The sequence below is a fragment of the Terrapene carolina genome, unplaced genomic scaffold (genome assembly GCF_002925995.2).
Source record: "Terrapene carolina triunguis isolate 2854851 unplaced genomic scaffold, T_m_triunguis-2.0 Scaffold85, whole genome shotgun sequence".
Taxonomy (NCBI): Eukaryota; Metazoa; Chordata; order Testudines; family Emydidae; genus Terrapene; species Terrapene triunguis.
In genome coordinates, this window is record NW_020664436.1 from 43504622 (window position 1) to 43528489 (window position 23868).

General features: G+C 43.1%; 1 protein-coding gene across 3 annotated transcripts in view; it reads right to left on the reverse strand.

Annotated features, from left to right (window-relative positions):
* The window catches only part of GRM1 (glutamate metabotropic receptor 1), a 268257-nt gene that overhangs the window by 18209 nt on the left and 226180 nt on the right, over positions 1 to 23868 (reverse strand). Inside the window, exons 8-9 of one of the 3 annotated variants that reach the window (XM_026649557.1) lie at positions 14248 to 14286; positions 13129 to 13189 (exon numbers count right to left, since the gene is read on the reverse strand). The exons of 1 other annotated variant lie outside the window; for it this stretch is intronic. In XM_026649557.1, coding sequence (XP_026505342.1) covers positions 13129 to 13189; positions 14248 to 14286 — 100 coding nt within the window. Of the gene's footprint in view, positions 1 to 13128; positions 13190 to 14247; positions 14287 to 23868 lie in introns of those variants that run through there. One more of the 3 variants, XM_026649558.1, reaches the window with a different exon arrangement.

The window sequence follows — 23868 nt, forward strand, 5'->3', positions numbered from 1 at the left end:
GAACTGTTATTTGCACAGTTGCTGTTTGTAGTAGGTTTGGTGACAAGAAAATTAATCAAATCTATTTATTGTTTGTTAACTGCAGGTTTTCTAACAACCCTTCTAAGAGCTCGTCATCAGGTTGAGCTCAGTGCTTTGCAAGATTTTGATGACATAAAGTCCTTTGAATCATCCAGGAGCTACAGGTTTAAGGCAATGTCTATCCAGTACAACAGATCTTCTGAATACCATTTCTCTAAATCCCTGCAGCTAAGACTGTCTCTATGCTGAATGTTCAGGCAATTTCACGCATGTCCTGTTGACACAACTAAGATGAGCTTATTTGTGCTTTACTGCCTGGGACATGTTTTGAGTGAGCTGCAGTTTCTCCTTCCTTTCCACGTCAGATATGTCTTGGGCAATTTGTGTATTCTAGGAATAAACCCCAGGATTTTTCCTTTTTGTGTGTTCTCCGTATGCTCCTTTGATAAGTAATTTGGACACCATAAGCTGCACTGGCTGCCAATATCTTTTCACAGAGAATTCAAAGTGGTAGTTTTAATTCATAAGCCCTAAATGCCAGTTTTTCTGCATACTCCCTGTGTGATGTTGGGACAAGTCACCTAAATTTCTTCTTGCTTTGATTACTAAATGCATAATAATTCCCTACATTTGTAAAGATAAATTCATGAATGTTTTTGAGTGATGTTACGGTGATGGGAACCATATAGATAGATATATTAAGATAAATGGTTTGTCTCATGGGTGACTGCCTCTTTATTTGTCTGATATTGTTACAGACGTAATCAGTAAAGGAACCTGGGCTTGATCCCTCTACGTTTAAGAGAAGGTGATACATGCATTTTCTGAATCCTTAGCTTTGGAATTCACTCTGCTTCTCCCCGCAATATGCCAAAGCCCTGATTTGTTAGCCTCTCCAAACACCCAGGGGAGAAAGGGAGTATCTAATCATGCTGGGATGGGAATATAGTAGATTTGGCCTATGCCTCGTATTATTTGATTTATTACTAGTATACAGGAAATTTCATAACTAGGCTGAAGGGCTCATTAATCTTGCAGGGAAAAGCAGAACAAGAATCAATGGCTGGAAGCGGTAGCCAAACAAATTCAAATTAGAAATAAGGCACACATTTTTACCAGTGAGGATGATTCACCATCTGAACAAGCTACCAGGGGAAGCAGTGAATTCTCAATCTCTTGTTTTCAGTTCAAGACTGGATGCCTTTCTGGAACATATGCTTTAGCCAAACAAAAGTTTTGGGCTCAATATAGGGGCAACTAGGTGACATGTAATGTCCTGTGATATACAAGTAAGTCTAGATGATTCAATGGTCCCTTCTGGCCTTAAACTCTATGAATTTATAAATCCTGAATTATTTTTATGCAGCTTGAGACATGGCTATCAAATCCATCAATAAAAGATAGGCCCAAACCAAAATCCAAGGTACTGAGACTGTTCAAACCTTCTCTATTTTTGATTCATTGTCTTATCAGCATTTCAGAAGGCAAATGTCAGCTACTGCCCAATCATCAAGCAAAGAACCCCTTAGTGGCAGAGCTGGGGCCATTTGACCATTTATATCGCAGAGCTAACCCTGCTGCGAGGGAGGGATGTTATTCTAGGACAGTGCCAAAGCAGATATCTTTGTACAAGGGTTACCACCACACCCCTCATGTACAGGTTACCAGCCCTTTCAGCCCCTAAAGAAGCAATTTATATAGCAAGTGAAGTTTCTTCTTAGTGCAGTTGTCTTTCCCATCCTAGGGAGGCTAGCAGAACATACTCTGCTTTCCTTCACGTCAGGACAATGAATCATTCACAATGCTTCTTCCATCAAGATAGTCTCTAGAGTAAAGTATCTCTGGCATCAAAGGGGATAAGGGACAAAGGAAAAAACATTAGTGTCATCTCCAAATCTTGTATCCCAGTTTGGCAACACTGATCTGGACTAATGAAACCCGGAGTCTCTTAGGCCTGGTCTACACTAGGCTTTTATGTCGACTTTAGCGCCGTTATATCGAATTAACCCTGCACCCGTCCACACCAGGAAGCCATTTAGTTCGACATAAAACTCTCTTTAAATCGATTTCTGTAATCCTCCCCAACGAGAGGATTAGCGCTAAATTCGACATGGCCATATCGAATTAGGCTAGGTGTGGATGGAAATCGACGGTAATAGCTCCGGGAGCTATCCCACAGTGCACCACTCTGTTGACGCTCTGGACAGCAGTCAGAGCTCGGATGCTCTGACCAGCCACACCCCCGGGAAAATTTGAATTCATTTTCATTTTCCTGTCTGGGCAGTTTGAATCTCAGTTCCTCTTTGGACATCGAGGGGAGCTCAGCAGCAGTGGCAACTATGCAGAGCTCTCCAGCAGAGATGGCCGTGCAATCTAATAGAAAGAGGGCCCCAGCATGGACTGATCGGGAAGTCTTGGATCTCATCGCAGTGTGGGGCGATGAGTCCGTGCTTTCAGAGCTGCGCTCCAAAAGAAGGAATGCTAAGATCTACGAGAAGATCTCCAAAGCCATGGCAGAGAGAGGCTACAGCCGGGATGCAACGCAGTGCCGCGTGAAAATCAAGGAGCTGAGACAAGGCTACCAAAAAACCAAAGAGGCTAACGGACGCTCCGGATCCCAGCCCCACACATCCCGTTTCTACGAGGCACTGCATTCCATCCTGGGAGCGGCCGCCACCACTACCCCACCCCTGACCGTGGACTCCGAGGATGGGATCATGTCCGCGGCCGGTTCCTCGTCGGACATGACAGCGGACGGGGAAGATGAAGAAGGAGATGAGGAGGACGAGGCAGTCGACAGCGCTGGCACCGCTGATTTCCCCGACAGCCAGGAGCTCTTCATCACCCTTACCGAGATCCCGTACCAACCGTCCCCATCCCTTACCCCGGACACAGAATCAGGGGAAGGATCAAGCAGTAAGTGCTGTAAACATGTAAACATTTATTTAAAACAGAACGGTAATATTTATACTATTAACAATGTACATTTATAAAAGTTCTGTAAACTAGTAAAAAAATAATCAGGTACAAAACAGGAATATTTACAAAGGTAACAAATGGGTTTTCATGATTTCTCTGTCTTAGGCTCTTCTCAATTTAGTCCCAAGTGTTTTAAAAAATTTTCACAATGTCCGTTACTCCATGATTCCCAGGCCCAAGACGCTCCACTCCATAGTCCCAGTGCACCTACGCGAAAATCCGGTCAATGTGGCCGGGGATCGACGAGAAATCCTCGTAGGAGAACTCCTCGTAGGTCTCGTGGAGGTAGAGCTCAAGCCTGTTGATCAGGTTCCGGGGTAGGGCGATCTTAGTGGGCCCTCCGTGGTAGCAGACATGCCCCCTCCACGCCACAATCAAGTACTCCGGGATCATGGCCCGACATAGCATGGCGGCATACGGCCCCGGTTTCTGCATGCTTTCCCGCAGCATGCGTTCTCTCTGGGTGTCCGGGATCCTCAGAAGGGTGATGTCGCTCATGACGCCCTGCTTTGAATTAGGGAGGGGAATGTTAGTATTGGGACTGCTTTACAGCCACGCGGTGGAGGGAGAGGGGCAGCATACAGGGATCTTTCCCTGGGACAGCCGCGAGGGGGTGGGACAGGGGCAGAGTTGATGCTGTCCTGATTGCTGGCAGCAGAGACTGGCATTGCTTTCAATGTGAAAGGAGGCCAGTGCTACTGCTGGAGTTTTAAGCAGCCACAAGTCTGCGGCTTACCATTATTGCCCGCTCCAGAAGTTCAGGTCTCCAGCCACGCTTCTCAGATCACTCCAAGACCTCCGCAAGTCCACAGGCACTGAAGGCGACGGCCGAAAATTCGACCTTGTCCTGAGTGCGCATGTGAGAGGTGCAGTGCATGGTCTTGTTCACAGAGAAAGACTAGGTTCTTTGTATACAATTTCATTTATCTGTCTCAGGAATTCACTCCCTTTTCACAATTCACACAGACACATCTGCAACTGTCTCCCAACCCAGCCTGTCAGCACACTCCCAGAGGCTAGCGCAGATTAGGCGGAGGAAGAAGAAGACGCGTGAAGACATGTTCTCAGAACTAATGGGATGCTCCCGAGCCCAGGCAGCCCAGCAGACACAGTGGAGGGAGAACTTGTCACAAATGCACCGAGCAGTCATGGAACGGGAGGAGAGGTGGCGTCAGGAGGACCAACAGGCTACTGAAAAGCTGCTTGGACTAATGAGGGAGCAAACGGACACGCTCCGGCGCCTTGTGGATGTTCTGCAAGACCGGAGGCAGGAGGACAGAGCCCCGCTGCAGTCTATCTGTAACCGCCCTCACCCGCCACCAAGTCCCACACCACCCTCACCCAAACTCCAAAGAAGGAGGGGCGGCAAGGGCCGTTAAAACTTTCAGTCAACCCCTGCAGACTGCTCTAGCACTAGAAGGCTGACATTCCCCAAAATTTCATAAGTCCTTTCCTACCCACCTCACACAAGCCCCCGTCCAAGTTTCACCCCCCACGTTTCATGTCTGGTTCGCAATAAAATGTTTGTTTCTCTCCATTACTGTTTCAGTCAGGTTCTTTTGAGGGAGAGTCTGTCTGGAGGGGGGGAAGGGGCTTGGTAATTGGGCAGGACAGTGACCTTTAGCAGGGTACAGAGGCGGTGTCAGGTCCAGCATCAGGACACATACACAGTGCAGTCACTGGTTACTCTGGTCAGTCTGGGAGGTGTTTTTCATGTTCTCCATTGAAATAACCAGTCCACCAGTGCGGAGCCTGGCATTCCGGGAGTTTAGAAGCATCATTTGCATCAGAACACTGAACCCGCCCCCCGCCACAGTCTGCGTCCCCGGTTTAAAATATTCCCGCGAAAACAGCAACACAGACAACGGTGTTCATTAACAAAATCGAAATGATTTTATTTTTTGGGAAGGGGAAGGGGGTGAAGGGGGTATGTAACTGGAGAGGATAGTCAAAATGAACTGGGTAAAGAAACGGGGGCAGGTTCAGCTTTTCTGTCCACAAACTGAAAAGTCACTGGTTGCCCTGCTCACTCAGGAACCTAGCTTTCAAAGCCTCCCGGATGCACAGGGCGTCCCGCTGGGATCTTCTAATGGCCCGGCTGTCTGGCTGGACGTAATCAGCAGCCAGGCTATTTGCCTCAACCTCCCACCCCGCCATAAAGGTCTCCCCCTTGCTCTCACACAGATTGTGGAGCACACAGCAAGCTGCAATAACGATGGGGATATTGGTTTCACTGAGATCACAGCGAGTCAGTAAGCTTCTCCATCTCCCTTTGAGACGGCCAAAAGCACACTCCACTACCATTCTGCACTTGCTCAGCCGGTAGTTGAACAGTTCTTTTTCTGTGTCCAGGGCGCCAGTATAGGGCTTCATGAGCCAGGGCATTAGCGGGTAGGCTGGGTCCCCGAGGATGACTGTAGGCATCTCCACATCCCCAAGAGTTATTTTGTGGTCTGGGAAGTAAATACCTTCCTGCAGCCGTCTAAACAGACCAGAGTTCCTGAACACGCGAGCGTCATGAACCTTGCCCGGCCATCCGACGTAGATGTTTGTAAACCGTCCCCGATGGTCCACCAGTGCTTGCAGCACCATTGAAAAGTAGCCCTTTCTATTGATGTACTGGCTGGCCTGGTGGTCCGGTCCCAGGATAGGGATGTGAGTCCCATCGATAGCCCCACCGCAGTTTGGGAATCCCATCGCGGCAAAGCCATCTATGATGACCTGCGCGTTTCCCAGGGTCACTACCTTTGGGAGCAGTACCTTCACGATTGCCTTGGCTACTTGCATGACAACAACCCCCACGGTAGATTTGCCCACACCAAAGTGGTTCGCGACTGACCGGTAGCTGTCCGGCGTTGCAAGCTTCCAGAGGGCTATGGCCACTCGCTTCTGGACAGTGAGGGCTGCTCGCATGCGGGTGTCCTTGCGCTTCAGGGCAGGGGACAGCAACTCACAAAGTTCGAGGAAAGTCCCCTTCCGCATGCGAAAGTTTCGCAGCCACTGGGATTCATCCCAGACCTGAAGCACTATACGGTCCCACCAGTCCGTGCTTGTTTCCCGGGCCCAGAATCGCCGTTCAACAAAATCCACATGCCCCATTGCCACCGTGATGTCCTGGGCGCTGGGGCTCGTGGTTTCTGACAGCTCTGTGCCACTCTCCGACTTCAGGCTCTCACGGCGGTGCCGTAGCCTCCTCGCCCGATTTCTCTGCATCTGCCTCAGGGAAAGGTGTATGATAAGCTGCGAGGTGTTGAGAACGGCCACAAGTGCAGCGATGGTCGCAGCGTGATCCATGATCGCAGTGCTGTGGCGTCCGCGCTGTCACTGACCAGAAAAGTGCGCGAACTGATTTCCCGCCGGCGCTTTCATGGAGGGAGGGAGGGCGTTAGTGACAGACGGATGACGACAAATTTTTTTTACCCAGAAGGCATTGGCGGCTCGACCCAGAATTCCGATGGGCAGCGGGGACTGCGGGAACTGTGGGATAGCTGCCCACAGTGCACCGCTTCCAATATCGACGCTCGCCCCGTTAGTGTGGACTCACAAAGTCGAATTACTGTCCTTAGTGTGTCCTTAGTGTGGACACACACGTTCGACTTTGCAATATCGATTCCACATATTCGATTTAAGTAAAATCGAATTACCCTCGTAGTGTAGACATACCCTTAACCTAATGGGCCACATCTGGTAGCTTTTCTCTGCAAGATTGATATTTGAGGCATGCTCACTATGGGCTCATCTCTTTCTCTCAACCTAATAAAGGGGTTTTCCCAAGAGTGAGTAGATACATGCTGTCAAAATCTCATTATAGCACATGTTCAGGTCTTTGTCTGTTTAGTGTACTTGATTATCACCAAGAGGAGGAAATCACAGACTATTTTGGTTTTAGTCCATTTACAATGTAATTTCTAGCTCAGTAATAAGAGACTGTCACAACAGTTTTCACTGTCTGACTCCAGTACTCTCTGTGCTGCTGTATAATTAGAGCAGATTTTAACCTCCCACTGCCATTTCTGGAAGTTTAGTAAATTAAACTAACCTTTCCTTTTTTTTTTTTTTTTTTGGTAGCACAAAACAAATTGCTTTCCATGCACAATGGAGATTTAATGTTCTATGTAATTTAGAGGGCTATTTTAAATATATCTTTGAAACTATTTGATTAAAAAGACGGTATATACAAAATGTTCAAACTCAGACCCTGGCTGGCTAAGTACAGTCTAGGGAGAGACTTGGTCTAGTGGTCTGAGTGTGGGAACACAAGCCAAGAATCACTGAATTCTAATCCCTGCTCTGACATTGACTCACTTGGACAAGTCTTCCAGCCTCTCTGCACTACTTATCCTGTCTGTCAAACAATATTATACGGCTTAACCCATGTCTATACACAAATTTTGTACTGGGTATCAATCACTATGTTGGTTAGGGATGTGGGTTTTTTGTTTGTTTTCTACTGAATTAGTTATACCTATGCAGCTCCTGATGTGGACACTGCTGTAAAATGTGCTTATATTAGTGAAACTTATTCCCCTTCCCATATAGTAATAAGTTGTATCAGTATAAGCACTTTTATACCAGTGTAAGTGCATTCACCCTAGGGGTGTGTTGTTCTGGTTTAAGTGTAAGGTATAGTTAAAGTGGCCCAAGTTGTGTGCAGACAAGACCTTACTTACTAGCAATAGTGCTGGGAGGATTAATTAGTTAATAGCTAAGAAGTGCGGACTGCTAATTATTATCACCAGCATTAATTTTTAGTAGTTTGAATCAACTTCACCTGAAATACAAGACCACTTCCTCTTTTCAACTATCTGTCTAGCTAAGAATGAATGCACCTTTGCCCTATAATTGTGTTGGTTGTTTGGGAAGGTTCACCAAATAATGTCCAGACTTTATGGGTTGTTTGTGAACTGCTGTCTTTGACTATTTGTTATTTACACTGTGTGAGTGTCACTTAAATCACAGGGCATTGTTTCAGCTCCCAAGATGGATAGCAAATATTAAAGAAGAATAATGAATAATGACATGCATTTCTGAGAAATCATTTGTGCTAAAAATTCATGAAAAGTTCAGAATTGTGAATATTTTTCCTGAATACAAGGCAAATCCTCCAAATACTCAAGAAAACGAAGAGCAGTGAATCAAAGTGAAAGTAAGTCAATGCTTTCATTTGTGAAAATATTTGTTGTGAATCTGATAATAATAATATATGGAGATATACCTATCTCACAGAACCGGAAGGGACCCCGAAAGGTCATCGAGTCCAGCCCCCTGCCTTCACTAGCAGGACCAAGTACTAATTTTGCTCCAGATCTCTAAGTGGCCTCCTCAAGTATTGAACTCACAACCCTGGGTTTAGCAGGCCAATGCTCAAACCACTGAGCTATCCCTCCCCTTTTGACCAGATTTTCTTCTTTTGACCAGATTTCTGACTAACACAACAAAGTTCTGAATTGTAGTGCAGAGAAAGAATGGGTCCTACCTGGGGGATTATTGAGCAATGAGCAATAACTAGAGTAAATTTAGAAAAAATAAGTCTTGCTAGACAAAGTTGTTGTTGTTGACAGGATTGCAAAGGTAGTAGATGAAGGGAATGCAGTAGTCGTAATGGGCCAGATCTTGAAGTGATGTGAATCAACATAGGTCTATTCACATAAATGAAATGGTCGGTTTGCACCAGATGAAAATTTGGCTCCACAAGTTTAAATTTTAGTAAAAGTGTGTGGTGCTGTTGCTTATAAAACCTGAATTTAAAAATGAATTCAAATTGTCTTGGTTAGTAACATCATCACAGACTTAAAACTGACTAAAAGGCCATTAACTATAGCAATGTATTAAGTTGTGGGATACCATGGGGAGCAGAGTTAGGGCTGATTCAGTTCATATTTAATATCTCCATTAATAGTTTAAAAAAGAGACTAAGCAGCATATTAATGAAATCCACTGATATTAAAAAGGGAAAAGCAGAGAACACCCTTTAAGACTGGGAGATAATGTAAAGGAACTTAGAGAGCATAGAAATAGACAGAAAATAACTAAGTGAAGCTCAGTTTAGAAAAATGCAAAATAACACAGCTGAGGAAAAATAATTTAACATTAGTGGGAGATGGAGGTCTGGAAAGCAATAATGCTAAAGAAGACTTGGGGCTGATACTGAATAGCAAATCTGCCATGAATTTACAAGGTGACATGGCTAGAAAAATACCTATGGACTTTGCATATACAAAAGCATCACTCCATGGAGCAGTGGTCCCCAACCTTTTTCATCTGGCGGGCGCCAAAAAAAAAAAAAAAAGCCGAGTGCTGCCGGCAGAGCAAAAAAAAAAAAAGCCGACCAGTACGCGGGCGCACTTAGATGCCCGCGGGCACCGCGTTGGGGACCCCTGCCATGGAGCATGGAAGTAACAGTCACTCCCTGTAGACCAGTCATATACTACTTAAGTTAATAAGAGTTTTGTCATTGATTCCAATGGGTCTTTTATGGCTCTTGTGCAAAACCAAATCAGTTCTGGTCACCATATTACCAGAAAGATATGGAGAAACTGGAAGGTTTCAGAGAAGAGAAACAAAAATTATCAGAATCTGGAAGGGATGGCATATAAGGAAAGATTAAGACAGCTAAATATGCATAAGTTGGCCAGGCAGCATGAAACAGACTTCAAATATCTAAAGGGCTTGACCACCAAGGACGGGAGTAACTATGTAGTGTGGTACCGCAACATATAACTGAAAGCCATGGGATGAAATTAGCAAAGCCACAGTTTTGGCTATGTGACACTAGTAAACCAAGTGTCAGCTCTGGCCAAGGCCATAGGCATTAGGTAAGAACTGACAAACTCATAGCTAGAAACCAAACCAGCTCACCTGTATGTTATCTTTGTTCAAAATAGGTATTAGTCTTATAAGACTGTATTTAATGTTTAGACAAGTGATACACTATTCTCACTTGTAATGCCAGTATTCCATGCTATAAGAAACTATGTAAGCTGTGCTTTATAACTTTGAAAATATTTACTCTGAACTTGTGAACCCAGGCTTGGGAATCGTCCCCACCACCATCATTCAAGAGCGCTATCAAGATTAAATGGGCCATTAAGGAACATTGCAGCACAAAGGACTGGTGAAATGGCCCTATTATACCTTGGAGATGCTATGTGCAAGGGAGCTCATCTTGTAGACTGGAAGACTAAACGTAAAAGATAAAGGTCTCTTTGCTGTTTGAACTCTCTAAACTGAAGCAAGAGATCCCCCAGGAAAGACCTTTTGAATTGACAGATCACTACAACTCTGTCACTATTAGGATTTAGATTGCAACTCACTTGTGTGCATATGTTTGCTTGCTTTAACCTGTAAATAACATTACTTTTTCCTAGTTAATAAACCTTTACATAGTTTATTACAGGATTGGTACAGGCATTGTCTTTGGTGTAAGATTTAGGGTACCAACTGATTTGGGGTAAGTGACTGCTCTCTTGGGACTGGGAGCAACCTGAATATTTTGTGATTTTTGGGGTAAGTGACCATTTATCACTAACTCCTGCTTGCCTGGGTTCGAAGATAAACTGGAGAGCTTAAGGGGACTGGCTGGGACTCCAGGATAAGACTGATTTAGTCATCCAGGAGTTCACATTTGTTAGTGGCTTGGTGAAATATAATTTATGGAACATGCCACCAGTTTGGGGAGTCTGCCCTGTTTCTGACAGTCTACCCTGAGGTTGGCACTGATGGTTATGAGCCACTCCAGACTGCATGACACTCTTAATAGCAGGAAAACTTCCTGATAGTGAGTTCTATTAGCATGTGGAACAGTCTTCTAACAGAAAAGGTGAAGGCCAATTGCGTCAGACATTTGCTTGGACAACATGGGGAACAATCCTGCATTGGGAGAGAGATGGACTAGGTGATGTACTACGTCTTTTTCATCTCTAACCTGCAAGATTCTCCATGATACTCTGACTTTTCAAAATTTAACTAAAGAAATCTTAAAAGGGCCGTCAGATATGTTCTAAGCTGCCCTTACTGCTCTGTCACCATTTTGAATGCAAACTCAACATGGTTGCCACAAGAAGCTATAAAATCTGATCGTAGAAGCCACAAGAACACCTCACTTTTAAAATGGTGGTATTATATACCATACTATGTAAACAATCAGACACAAGAAGGAGTCAGGGTGATATGGGTGTATCTGAAAGTTTTAGTAGTGGTTGAGTGACTCTGGATAAAATAAACCCCAAAACTCTTTGCATTTCCAAATAAAATAATATGTTTAATTATGCTTAATTTTTATGCCCCTGCATTTCTAGGTTCCTTCTAGGATATGGGATGGGGGTTCCTAAGCTGTTGTAACTGGGTGCAAAATACCCAAGGCTAGATATGGCCCAGATCAAGAAAAAGTGCAGGTCTCTAAATCTGTTTACATACAACTGGAAGGGAAGGAGTTGCAAAGTTAAGGGTTCCATTTTAAAAAAGGGGACCTCAAATTCACACATGTACTTATTGCTTTAATTCAATTATTGGGAGTTGGTGAAGTTAAAGAGGGGCCCTTTAGGAAAATCAGCTGCTCTTTATGAACCCATCTTAACCTATTACCACCAAAAGCCATTTTTAAGGTTCATTTATTTTTTGCATTTCCATTAGTGGTAGGTCTCCTGACTTATACTGGCCGAGGATATTTTTTACTATTTTTTAAAAAGGGGCAAAAATAAGATCAAAAAGCTGCTGCCTTTCCTTGCATAGCAGAGTTTTACAGCGTACCTTTGTACACTTTTTAGAATTTTTATTGTTGCACAGTTCTCTATTTGCCTCCTAATGGCATGTCAATATCAATCTTCCCATTTCTTAATCAATCCTCCCTGATGTGCAGCTGGGACTCTGAGGGACTTGTTCTAGATCAGAAAAGAGGGCATGTTATCTTTGGAGTGAGAGTTAATGAGAAAATGTTTGTGCCAATCCTTAAATTGACTTTATAAGGTTTGCCTTTCATTGAGGCAAATATGGCTGCTGCCAAAACACTGCAATACCATCACCATTTACATCAAAATACGCTTGCAGTATCTGATGCACCATACCATATTTTTTTCTACTAGACAAATCAGAGGGCTGAAAACTATCATTAGTGCTGCTTGTCAGTAGTATGGACTCCTGAAAGGCGCACAGAAACACTGGAATGCTAAATTCTATGACACTTCATTGACGGGAGGGTGGAGATAAACTGCAGCCCCAATTATAAGTAGCTTTGTATATTGCCCAAAATTGTTGTGCAAGTGTATAAGAAGTGGACTTCCACCTAGTCACTACGCTGTCTTTTCTGGTGCAGCAAGCGGGGTTATAAAGGAAAAGGCTATGAGTGACCACAGACTTTTTGCACAACAGCTAGCATATTTTCAACAATAGTCTCGTATTTGCTTAGAGGCTTCCTGCAAAGGTTTATAGCTAATAATTTGACCAACCATAAAACTGTTACAGTATTTTGGGTTCTAAATAAAAATAAGATGCAGAATAAAAAAAATTCTCATGTCATTGCCTTAAAGAGAGACTTTAAAAACCCAATCGCCATTATAGGCTAGATCCTGCAGCTCTCATTTATACAAAGCTCCTCGTGTCTTCCCTATTTTTGTGAGTCCCACCAAACCAGTGTTTTATGTTTTCTTTGCTGGCTCTACAGCAGCAGTTCACTAACAAGTGCTGTTAGCAAGAGCAGTGCACAGCAAAGATGTCTTGTCATGAGTCAGCCACTAAAGAAACTGAAGTTGTTCAAAGCACACAGGGTAATCTCAACTCCATGCAAAACGGTAAAAAGGGAGAAAAATGCTGGCTAAATGGAAAAAAGATAAAATTAGTATGGAAATAGGTATTTGCAAACTTGTAAGCAGGCATTTACAGACAAAAGTGAAGATAATGAAAAATGAAAGCTCTAAAAAAATTACTCAACCGTGTCCTCTAAAGAATGTATGGACAATCAGATTAAGGCATTGTGCAAAACAGGGCACATAAGCAAATTCCCCATCCTTAATGGCATGCACCACATTTGTCCCATTATTAGAAATGATAAACCCATGAGGAAGAGAAAGCAAGGGGTAAAACCGCTATTTGTCATGCAGCTTCTCTTACACATTCACTGCAGTGTGGGATTTTTCAAAGCTGCACATGTGCCGACGGACACTGGCTGGTGGGCGAGAATTCTGGCTGCCTCTTCCTGAAGATTGAAAAGAAAAAGACACCCAGTGAGTGGTTATACACATGTACACACATGGTGGTTGTACCACTCAATAGGGTGCCTGTCCCTGATCTAGTCCCAGTCTTCTCTGGATCTTGCCATTCCTCCTCTACTTTATTTTGTGACATACTGCAACTTGCAAAAAGATTTTTCCTTTGCTACTGCATGACTTGTTTTCAAGTGGCTTCTCATGGTGTTTATACTCATTCTCTTTACTGATACCATAAGTACTCAAATAGCAGATGGCAATGCTGCTGTGCATTTAGTCTTCAATGGAAACTCTGCCCTGGCCTTCTCCAATGGTACAAAAGGAGCAGTATGCTCTTCTTATCCCACCTTTAAGAGGTTTACTATAGGCTTTTTTTAAAAAAGTATATGCTTAGTTCATACTTTTCTTCTATGGCCCTTACTTCAATAGTTTGCTTTTCTCAGTGTTACCTTTCTCTCACTCTGGCTACAGTAAATAGTCATTGGTATTCCTTACATGTGGATCTTTGTTTCTCATTGATATAACCGTGCTTCTGAAGGGTAGGCATAAAGTTTAGGCTCTCTTAGATGATTAAATGCCTCAAAACTGAAAACTGGTCGCTTTGGATGTTAACACTGCAGATAATGGAAGGCAATTTGCTCTTTCATTTCTTCTCCCTGCTGTGCTATATAGTTAACAAAAGCAGATGCAAAAAGAACAGGAGTACTAGCTCCCATGCTGTCTTTCACAGAACCAAGAAAAAAAAAATGCTTCCACAAAAAATTCATGTACTTTTGCAAGTGGAGTGTAGGGACAGAATTCTGCAAAAAGTTTTAGTTGGGTTGAAAATGAAATGCAAAACAAAACTCAGCATTTTTTGTCCACAATGAGAAAGTCATGGTGAGCACTTGCCATATCCTTGTTTATCCCCATAACAAAGGGTCGAAGGGTGGCATGTACAAATACTGCATATTCAGTTCAGCTTCTAACAATTAAAACAAATCAACTTTTCTCACAACACACTGATGTACAGTAGCACAGAGTGATGTATACAGCAATGCATGAATACTTGGTTTGGGGCCGTAAATGCCTTGAGATTACTTCCATGCTATTATAAATAGATTGCAAGTAAAATTTGCTATGGGGCTATTTCTCAGCACTCAAACTATCTACCGTAGAGTCTCTTGAATAATTAAAACTCTTACCAGCAATGACAAGATCCCTGAGATTTGGAAATTTCAAGCCAATCATAATTGGGAGCTTAGCTACTGTGACCTCTTCTTCACCTTACTAAATTCACAAAGATTATAGAGCTTCAGATTAAACAGAGCAACCAACGTTTCTATAATTTTTTTCCATTTTCTTGGTTTATTGGCAGAGCCAATTGCTATATTTAGTGGACAACATTGTGAATTATGCCTCATTGCTGATTGCCTTGTTAAAAATCAGAACCAGTAGTATATTCAGTCACAGTGGCTGATTTTACAAGATATTTGACAATATGCAACCAATTATTTGAGACCAAAATCTAGTTCTAAATACATTCCCATCATATGTATTGCTTCAGCATGCGCACCATGTATACAAAAGAGGACACAATGAAACAAAAGGATCCGGTCTTATGCCATTAAAAACAATTTCAAAACTTCCTTTGACTTTGAAGTGTGGCATGGGATCGGGTTGCTTTTGAGGCAACTGATTCTATTGGATCTAGTCTAGACATTTCGCTATCATTTGGGGGATTTTTTTGAATCTTCTTTCTACTCTATATTTCCTCCTACCCTGATACAACCTCATGATGACTTTTCCCATTTTCACACTCTAGGGATATTTTCTTGCAATGAATTCCTCGTATACAAAAGTGGGAAGGGTACAGACTTCCAGACCCAATCAAAAATCTCCCTAATACATTCAGAAAGCATCTTTATTCTTTTGTCCTAATGGTGGCTGGGCCATCTTAAGAGCTGTGTGTCCTGGCCACAATCAAAAATAGATATTACAACCCCCTAAATGCCTTCTACATTTTGTTGGAAAGGTGTGTTCCTTTCAATTCTGTTGTAAACTGTTGTGCAGTGTTGCTGACACTGTTAAGTAGGCTGCCATATTCCACCAAAGTGGTCGCAATATTCAGTGTAAGCCAAATGATCCCTATATCACATATATCTTCTTTCAAAAAATTTGGTACCCTGTCCATCTTTGTACTGTGACACCATGATTAAAAGACCATTATTAAGAGCTCTAGTCTCCCACTGCAAGATATAGATAACTCACCAGCTATTCAAATATCCTGTAGATAAAGAACAAGGTCTACTGTGTGTTAAAATGAGGAGTTGCCATACCATAATGAAGGTGTTTAAAATGCTATCTAATGAAGACAGGGGTCCACTAGCACAGAGTCTATCAGAGAGAAGCCTATGATAGAGCATGTAGGGCTGCTTAGCTGACACAAGTAGGCCTAAGATAAAACAAGACACGCCTGAACAAGTAACGGCCGAACAAGCCCGAAGAAGTATTGGCTGAAACAACTAACTATTGTGGGTATGTTTACAGTAAACAAATAGGCAGAAACACCCTGAACCAATACGCTTGCCTTACGCAATCTGCAAAGCGATTGGTCTGTAGGTGCAGGAAGTATAGATGTTAATAGCTCAGAAAAATGTATATGAACTGTGTGGTGTGTGACATGAATTGGAATTGTGGTATCACCCTGTACCTAAACCCCCTCCATCTGGGCTTGGCCAGCATGGGCAAAAAGCTGTTACAAACCTAACCTGAGTGACAAGCTGGAGTTGAAGTGAATGTTTGAAATCCCAGACAACTGGATGAAGTGTTCTCCCAGAACTGGGCAAGGTGTTCTGAATAAGCTAAGTGGAAAATGTCTTGGAGGGAATCCCAACAGAGCAGAGGGTTCCTGAATGAAGTCCATTAACTGCTTAACTTAGTTCTTCTAAAGTTCTTTGAAGCATAAGAATATTTCTAGCCAGCTGCTCAGAATTCAGGAAAAGTAACAGGTCTGTTGAAATATGCTGCAAAGAATGGGTCTGACAGAAGAGTTGCTTTTCTCACTATATTTTTCCTTAAGTGTAAATTAATCATCCCATGAGTCAAACAGCTGTGTCAAGATTGCAGGAAAGTGTAAATTGCTATCTGTGATTGTTTTATTTCTGTATAGCTGTGAATCTTGATGTAGTCACCCACAACTCAGGAATTACTATCTCCACTAATCCAACATACCTTAACCTGAATGTATCTGTCCTGCATCCAAGACTACTAATGTGCAGGGCATTGTTATTATTTATCATATATACTGCAGTAGCATCCAAAGAAGAACATGCAAATTATGGATTTTTCAATCCGCTGGCAATTTAAAAAGCAAAACAAAACAAAACAGCAGCAGCAAAAGTGTTTCAGGTCAAACAAATTATTTTGGGATTTTTGGAAAGCTCAAAAGTGAAAAAAAAAATCCATAAAAATAATTTTGGGTCAAACAAGATGTTTAGTCCAATGCCTCCCCCTCCCACTGAAAAAATGTTGTTTCATTTTTGAGCATTTGTGAACATTATTTATTTATTTATTTTAATTGAGGGAAGTTTTGAAACAAAAAGACATTTCAAATTAAAAAAATGTTCAGTTTTGAAAACTCTGAAACAAAACTGAATAATTTGAAATTTCTCCTCCCCTCTCCCCTCAACATGAACAATTTGGCAACTGACACGAATTTGCAAAACATTTTTGGGTCGCCAAATCTGCATTTTTGTGTGTGTGTGTAAATAAATTTCATCTGAAAAATGTTGCCCAGGTTTAATCCAAAGGCGCAGTCAGGTGTGGGGACCCACTGTGCTAGTTGTCATCGAAGCTATTTGAATGAGTTCTAGGTTCACTCTGATCAAAAGCACACAGGTAGGCACAGTCTTTGCCCCAAATTGCTTAAAATCTCTCTTGAAACAAGTGAGTGCCGTAAACAAAAAGAGGATAGGGTGTTGGGGTAACAATGAGAATATCAAGCTGTTATTTGGGTAAGCTCTGCATACAAATCAATGGTCCTGAATCAGTCAAAAGCTTTTTTTAAAAAAACCCACAAATATCCAATTTCATATGTAAAGGGGAAAATATCCCCTTTGTGTCATAACATCATGACTTAAATCATCACTTCATGTTTCAGTGTTGAGACCTATTATTCCCTCCACTCCCAAAGGGCAAAATAGCAAGAGTGGCAGAATTTCCCACTCTTCATTTTCTTCCTTTGATCATCTGGAGGTCAGCTGGGTGCTTGTGAATGTGAGGGATTGATAAATAGTATTTGTTAGCGCCAGGCAGGTGCTTTTGTTTGCACATTGATCCCACCATCCCTTCTCAGCCTAAACCCTGGGTGTTTCCTAAGTAGAGGCTGCGAGGCATGCTGAATTTTATGGCAGTATGCTCATAGGGTTTATGTTTACCACACAGGAGATTCAGGCCTCACATGTGGTTGCCAGTGCCGGATCAAAAGGTGTATGTACAAAAAGGTGCCTTTTGTGTTCTCTGGAGAGACCCAGTGGGGCTCATGCAAGCTATGTCTGGGTTCTTTAGATATTAAATGTAATAAAACTCCAGTGTTTAACACAGTTCAAGGTCTGGGAGTGTAACACTAATATCGATGGAGCTGAACCCATGTTAATAATGGTGAGAAACTTTTAGAAAGTTTCCCTAGTGTAGCCAGAGCCCATAAGGGCATCACCTACTGGTACTGAATAGCAATGTTTGCTTTAGGAGATCTGTGTGACTGTGACAACAGGCATGTTTGTTATAGCTTTACTTCTTCAAAATACAGCATTGATCAACTTACAAATCTACCCACGTGTGGGTCCAGGGCCGGCGCTTCCATTTAGGCGACCTAGGGTGCCAGGATTTGGGGGGGTGGCATTTTGCCGCCCTTGGCGGCAATTCTGAGGCGGGTCCTTCACTCGCTCCGGGACCCGCCGCCGAAGTGCCCTGAAGACCGGGAGCGTGGAAGGACCCCCCTGCCGCAGGATTGCCGACGACGACCGGGAGCGTGGAAGGACCCCCGCCTAGGGCGCCAAAAACCCTGGCTCCGCTCCTGTGTGGGTCTCTTCACAGGCATTTTCTGTTTACCATGTGCCTCATTCAGCTGTCTAATCCAGAATGGATTTTGTATCTGTTGCTCTGTCAAACAGAGCATCACAGGATTCAGATTGACTTTATGTGACCAGTATAAAATCTTTGCCAGAAATTTGGACAACAGCATAAGTTCGGCCAGGAAATATTATGGCCTATCATATATGTAGCCATGATTTCTCATCTTGTGTTTGTTCCATCCCAAATTTTCAAAAGGCTCATCACAGTTATTCACTTGTAGTAAAACATTTAAGCTTGCAGAATTTTGTGACATGTGGCATGCTTCTCAGGAAAGAGAAAGTCCCACCACAAGCTGGCTTTAAAACAGTGGCATGCCTCTGTGGATGAGCCTTTCACTTCACTCAGAGACATACCACACCACAAAAAATGTTTCAGTCCCCATGTATTTTTATAAGATCTTGCCATCTGTGTTGTCTCATACATCATGTTTTGACAGAGTTAAATAACATGAAGGCTAAGTTATGTTAGTAACTTGCATTGAATTATACTAGGACAACTTAAAATAAGAACATTATTCAAACTACATCTGTCACAGGTTAAAAAATAACACTACATAGCATATGGAGGAGTGTACTCCGTTCATTGTTTTATAGACCCACTATCTTCTAGAGACTGTCACAATTTCAGATGGTATCCTCAGTGTTAGGTTTATGTTTATATCTCTAAGTTAGCTGAAAGTTGTATGAAATCACACGTAGGCTGAGAGATCCCTACTGATTACACATCTGAGGAGTCTCCTATGCGTGGCTTATTCTAGCAAGTACTAGTACATGAAATACCTTGTGCTCATGAAATGTGTCACCGTTATACTTGTTTTTTCTGGGAATATGTGAATAACTGAAGCACAGGGATGAAATGTACTACCTTCGGGGATGAGGAAGGAGATAGAAGGCAGTCTCAAATTTAAAAATCTTAAAAGTAAGTTTTCATAAACCCTTGTATTTCAACTCTTGATTCTGTTTGAATTTTTTTGAATTACAGGAAAGCAGGGTCTGTTTCCATGGTATTTCTGACCCTCCCAAAACTACGATTACACTAGTAGCTTCACACAAAAAATCCTGATTTTATGAGATTTACAGACTGATTACTGGGCCAAAGATGATTGGATTTTAAATGCAATAGCATGAGATTCTTAGTACTAGATAGACCTAGTCTGCTCATCACTGTTGTAGCTGAGCACCTAGTAAAGCTAAAAATAATTGTCTATGTAAGTCACTACTGAATTGGTATATTTTTTCATACCAAATTAAAATACTTAATTGGGTTGTTATGACTGTATTTTTCTATTGTGGAATCAAAATGTGATCCATAATAAATACAAACAAATATAGAAATACAAAGAAAAGGAATAAGCTATCCAGTCAAGCAAGAATTTAAATTATAACGCGTGTTTTACACCAAAATGATGATAGACTTCCTTAGGTATTCCACAGTGCTGTGTCTGCTTCCCCCAGCTCAATAAATAAGCAGTATTTTAATTAATTGTGAGACTTTCCCTTCCATGCAATTGTACATCTATGCATCACTGTGATGTACTGCTGTCTAATGCCATACGGAAGCCTATAGGTAAAATTAAATGTTGTGATTCAATATCGCAAGAGTAACAAAGAGAGAGCATGATGTAAAGAAAGAATGTTTCCATATCTCCTTGTGCAAGTGCCAGACTGCATCTGTAAGACTCTGGTTATTTCACTTTATTTCCTGCGGGAGAATGGAGTTGTGAATATCAGCGGAGGAAGCTGAAAGTGGTAAAAATGCTCAGGTCTGGGAACTTTCAAATAAGGGAATAACTTACAAATAAAAAGAATTGTGGTCTTATATGACAGCTCTTTCAACTAAAGGGCCCAATCCAACTGAAACAAGCTTCAATGGCTGACCCACATATGCTCTATAGACTTCTTGTCCTATCTAGCCAAAAAGGCCAATTTTAGGAGTGGGGGGGGGAGGGATTTTTCCTTTTCTAATTGCAGGAGGATACCTCACTTGGCTTCGGCTCCACAAAGTAAAGGTCTTGTCCAATGAAAGCTATTTCCTCACCTGCCTTCTCTCTCTGATTCCTTCAGGAATAAAGCTGGGGGACACCACTGAGCATGCAAATAAACCATAATGCAAAGCTTGGGTTCATCAGCTGCGGATTACATTGTGAGGGAATGGTGTTGTTTTGCTTTGAAGGAGGTTGCAAATAAATGTAGCTGTTGTGCTATTGCCCGGTTCACAAGTGCATTCCTAAGGTCAGCCAAAGGGAACTGATTATGCCAGTTATTGATCTGGTGGCCTTTCTTATGGAATATAAAGGTTAATAGGAGGCATACTACTCTCTGGCTGAGCTACTGAATGGAGGACAGAAGAGAGCTGAAAAGCGTTAGAGAGAAAACAAAAGAATGGAAAACCGAGGCAATGCCTGCAGATAGAAAAGAGATGCTCAAGAGAAAGGAGCAGGGTGTACTGCAGACATGATTAAATAATATACTGCACACTGGGCAAAGGAAGTAGGAAAAAAGATAAGGATGAGAGAAAAGAGAGAAAGATGAAATCCGTGCTTAGCTGAAGTCAATGGGAAAACTCACCCATTGTGTCCTTTTTTGTTGTTGTTTAGAAGTGAGGCCACCCTACCCTGAGCAGTTAAACTAGCTTAGATCTGAAGAAATTCCCACGTGCAGCATGGCCACAAATGTATGTAGATGTCTGGGCCTTGGTTTAAAAGCATTTGCCTGAGTAGCCTGCAAGTTGTATGCAACTTTCACATGATAAAGCAAATTAAAAAGCTCATGAGGAGCAAATGGCTGAGTGTATGTCACAGCCGAGTCATGAGCAGCCAGACCTAGTGATCAGAGCCAGGGTCCACAGTCAGAGGACGAGAGTCAAGAAGCAGGAGACTAACTTGAGAGTAGAACCACAAATCGGTAACCAGAGTCAGGCCAGGTTGGGATACCAAGAATCAGAGGCAGTAGACAAACTGGAGATCACAACCACAAGTCAGACATCAGGAAGTCAAGCCAGGGGAGTGAGAGCAGGAGCAGGGTAGATCCCAGGTGCCTGGACAACTTCCTGTTCCCGTGCTGGGTTTATATAGAAGCTGTGGACCAATCAGGACCCCCAGCATTCTACCAGTCAGGTTCCAGGACTGGAGTCCTCTGTTGGGGGTCCAGCTTTTATTCTACCAACTGTTAGCAGGTCACTGGGTGGCAGGTTGGAGCTTACTAGCTCCTAACAGTCCTGTGCAACAGGGTTCAAGACCTATGGTCCCTGACATCAGCCCCTTCCCAGGGGGCACCCTCATGGCAATGTGGGACCAGGCTTTGCAGGGTGATTCTTATGGAACACCCGCACAAATGTGGGAGCACATACATTTTCCGCAGGCTCCCTAGTGCATTCCTCAGGACCATACCACTTCCAGCTGACAAGATACTGGGAACTGCCTCATTTACGTTTGGAATCCAGGATCTCATGACCTACATATTCCTCATGGCCCTGTAATTGTACTGGTGGAGGAGGTAGCTGGGTCCTGTTAAGGAAAGGGTTTTCTGTGTAGGGTTTCAAAAGTGATACAGAAACACTGGGTGAATCTTTAGAGAGTGGTATAGTTGGAGTTCAAAAGTGACTGGATTAACCTGTCACAGGATCTTAAAAGGGCAAAGCAACCAAAGTCCAGCTTGTGAGCAGGTCTGTCTGTGCAGAGCTGCTCCATGGAGAGCCATGCTTTTTGTCCTACTGCATAGGTGGGGCCTTGCTGTTGATGCTGGTCTGCATGCCACTTATAGTCCATTTTTGCCTTTTCCAGATGCTCCTTCACTTCTTCCTGGGCCCGACAAATACTCTGCACCAATTCTGAGGTGGATGGGTTGCAGGTAATTGTGGGTAAAATTGGGGATAGTACCCATAATTGGTAAAAAAGGGGCTCTGACTCATATATGGATTATTTGTGGTTTTTGTAAGAAAATTCCACATATGGGAGAAGTGAGGACCAGTCATGCTGGTGATGATTGATGTAGCATTGCAGATACTGCTCGAGAATCTGGTTGGCCCTCTGAATCTGGGGAGAGGAAAAGCAGAGGAAAGAGATTGGCAGACTCCCAGCAGGTGCAGGGCCTTGTGCCAGAACTGGGTCATGAACTGCAACCCTCAATTGGAGTTGATTCGCTCCAGAAGGCCATGGAGGTGGACTATGTGGCTAATCTAAAATTGGGCTGTCTTTTCAGCAGAGAGGAGGCCTGTGCAGGGGATGAAGTGGGCCATTTTGGTAAAGCGGTCCACTACCATTAAAATTGTCATAAATTTGTTAGACGCTGGTAATTCTATGATAAAATCTACAGCGATGGCTGCCCAGGGTTCAGATGGGCTGTCCAAAGGCTGGAGAAGACTACAGGGCTTATGGTGTGGGGTCTTGACATGGGCACAAGCATCACAGGAAGCAATGAACAACTGTATGGTTCGGCGCATCTGGGGCCACCAAAAGGAGCAGGATATCAGTTGTTGGGTCTTCAAGTATGACAAATGTCCTGCTAGGGGAAAATCGTGGCAGAGTTGCACGACCGCAATCTTTGAGGGTCTTAGGGGAACATAAACACGGTCCCTTAAGTATGTGATTCCTTCCTGGGAGTCATGTGGCTGCTTGTCAACAGTAGCTTGTTCATCAGGTGGCATTTTTAAGGTAGAGGTGGAGTGTATCAATCTGAGTATATCTTGATGATGAGGTGCACTGAGAAAGTTAGGGGATTTGAGAATGAGGGTTGGCTCCTGACTGCGGTTTTGGGGGGTGGTACTGAATCTTTGCGACAGAGCATCCATCTTGCCATTTTTGGATGTGGAATGGCAGGTGATAATGAAATCAAATCATGAAAAAAATAAGGCCCATCGAAGCTGCCTTTGGTTTAAGGCTTTTGCTCTATGTAGATATCCCAGGTTTTTGTGGTCAGTGAACATCTGGACTGGGTAACAAATTCCTTCCAGGTAGTGCCACCATTCTGCAAAGGTGATTTTATCACCAGGAGTTCCTTTTCAAGTATTTCATAATTTGTGCACGGGGGAGCTTCCTGGAGTAATAAGCACATGGGTGTAACATTTATTTGGGACCAACTCACTGGAAAGGACAGCCCTGATTGCCATGCTGGAGGCATCAGCTTCTACGATGAAGGCTTATGTGACATCGGGGTGAGCCAATATGGGTGCTGTAATAAAGGACAGTTTCAGTTGATTGAATGCATGCTGGGCCTCAGGAGACCAATGGAATTGGGTGTTTTTCCCTGAAGAACAGTTGTGAGGGGCTCGATTTGTTTAGAAAAATTCAGGATAAATTGTCGATAAAAGTTGGCAAACCCCAGGAAGCGTTGTAGGTCATGTACTGTGTGGGGAGTCAGACAGATAACCTTGGATGGCTTGAAGCTTGGAAGGTAGTCAGAGTGTTGGTCAACCCAAAAGGCATTACAAATATCTGGTAATGGCCATGCTGGGTCTGGAAGGCAGTTTTCCACTCATCCCCTTTCATTCACATAAGGTTGTACGCCCCCACCCCCCATAGGTCCAACTTGGTGAAGATGCGGGCATCCCCTATGTG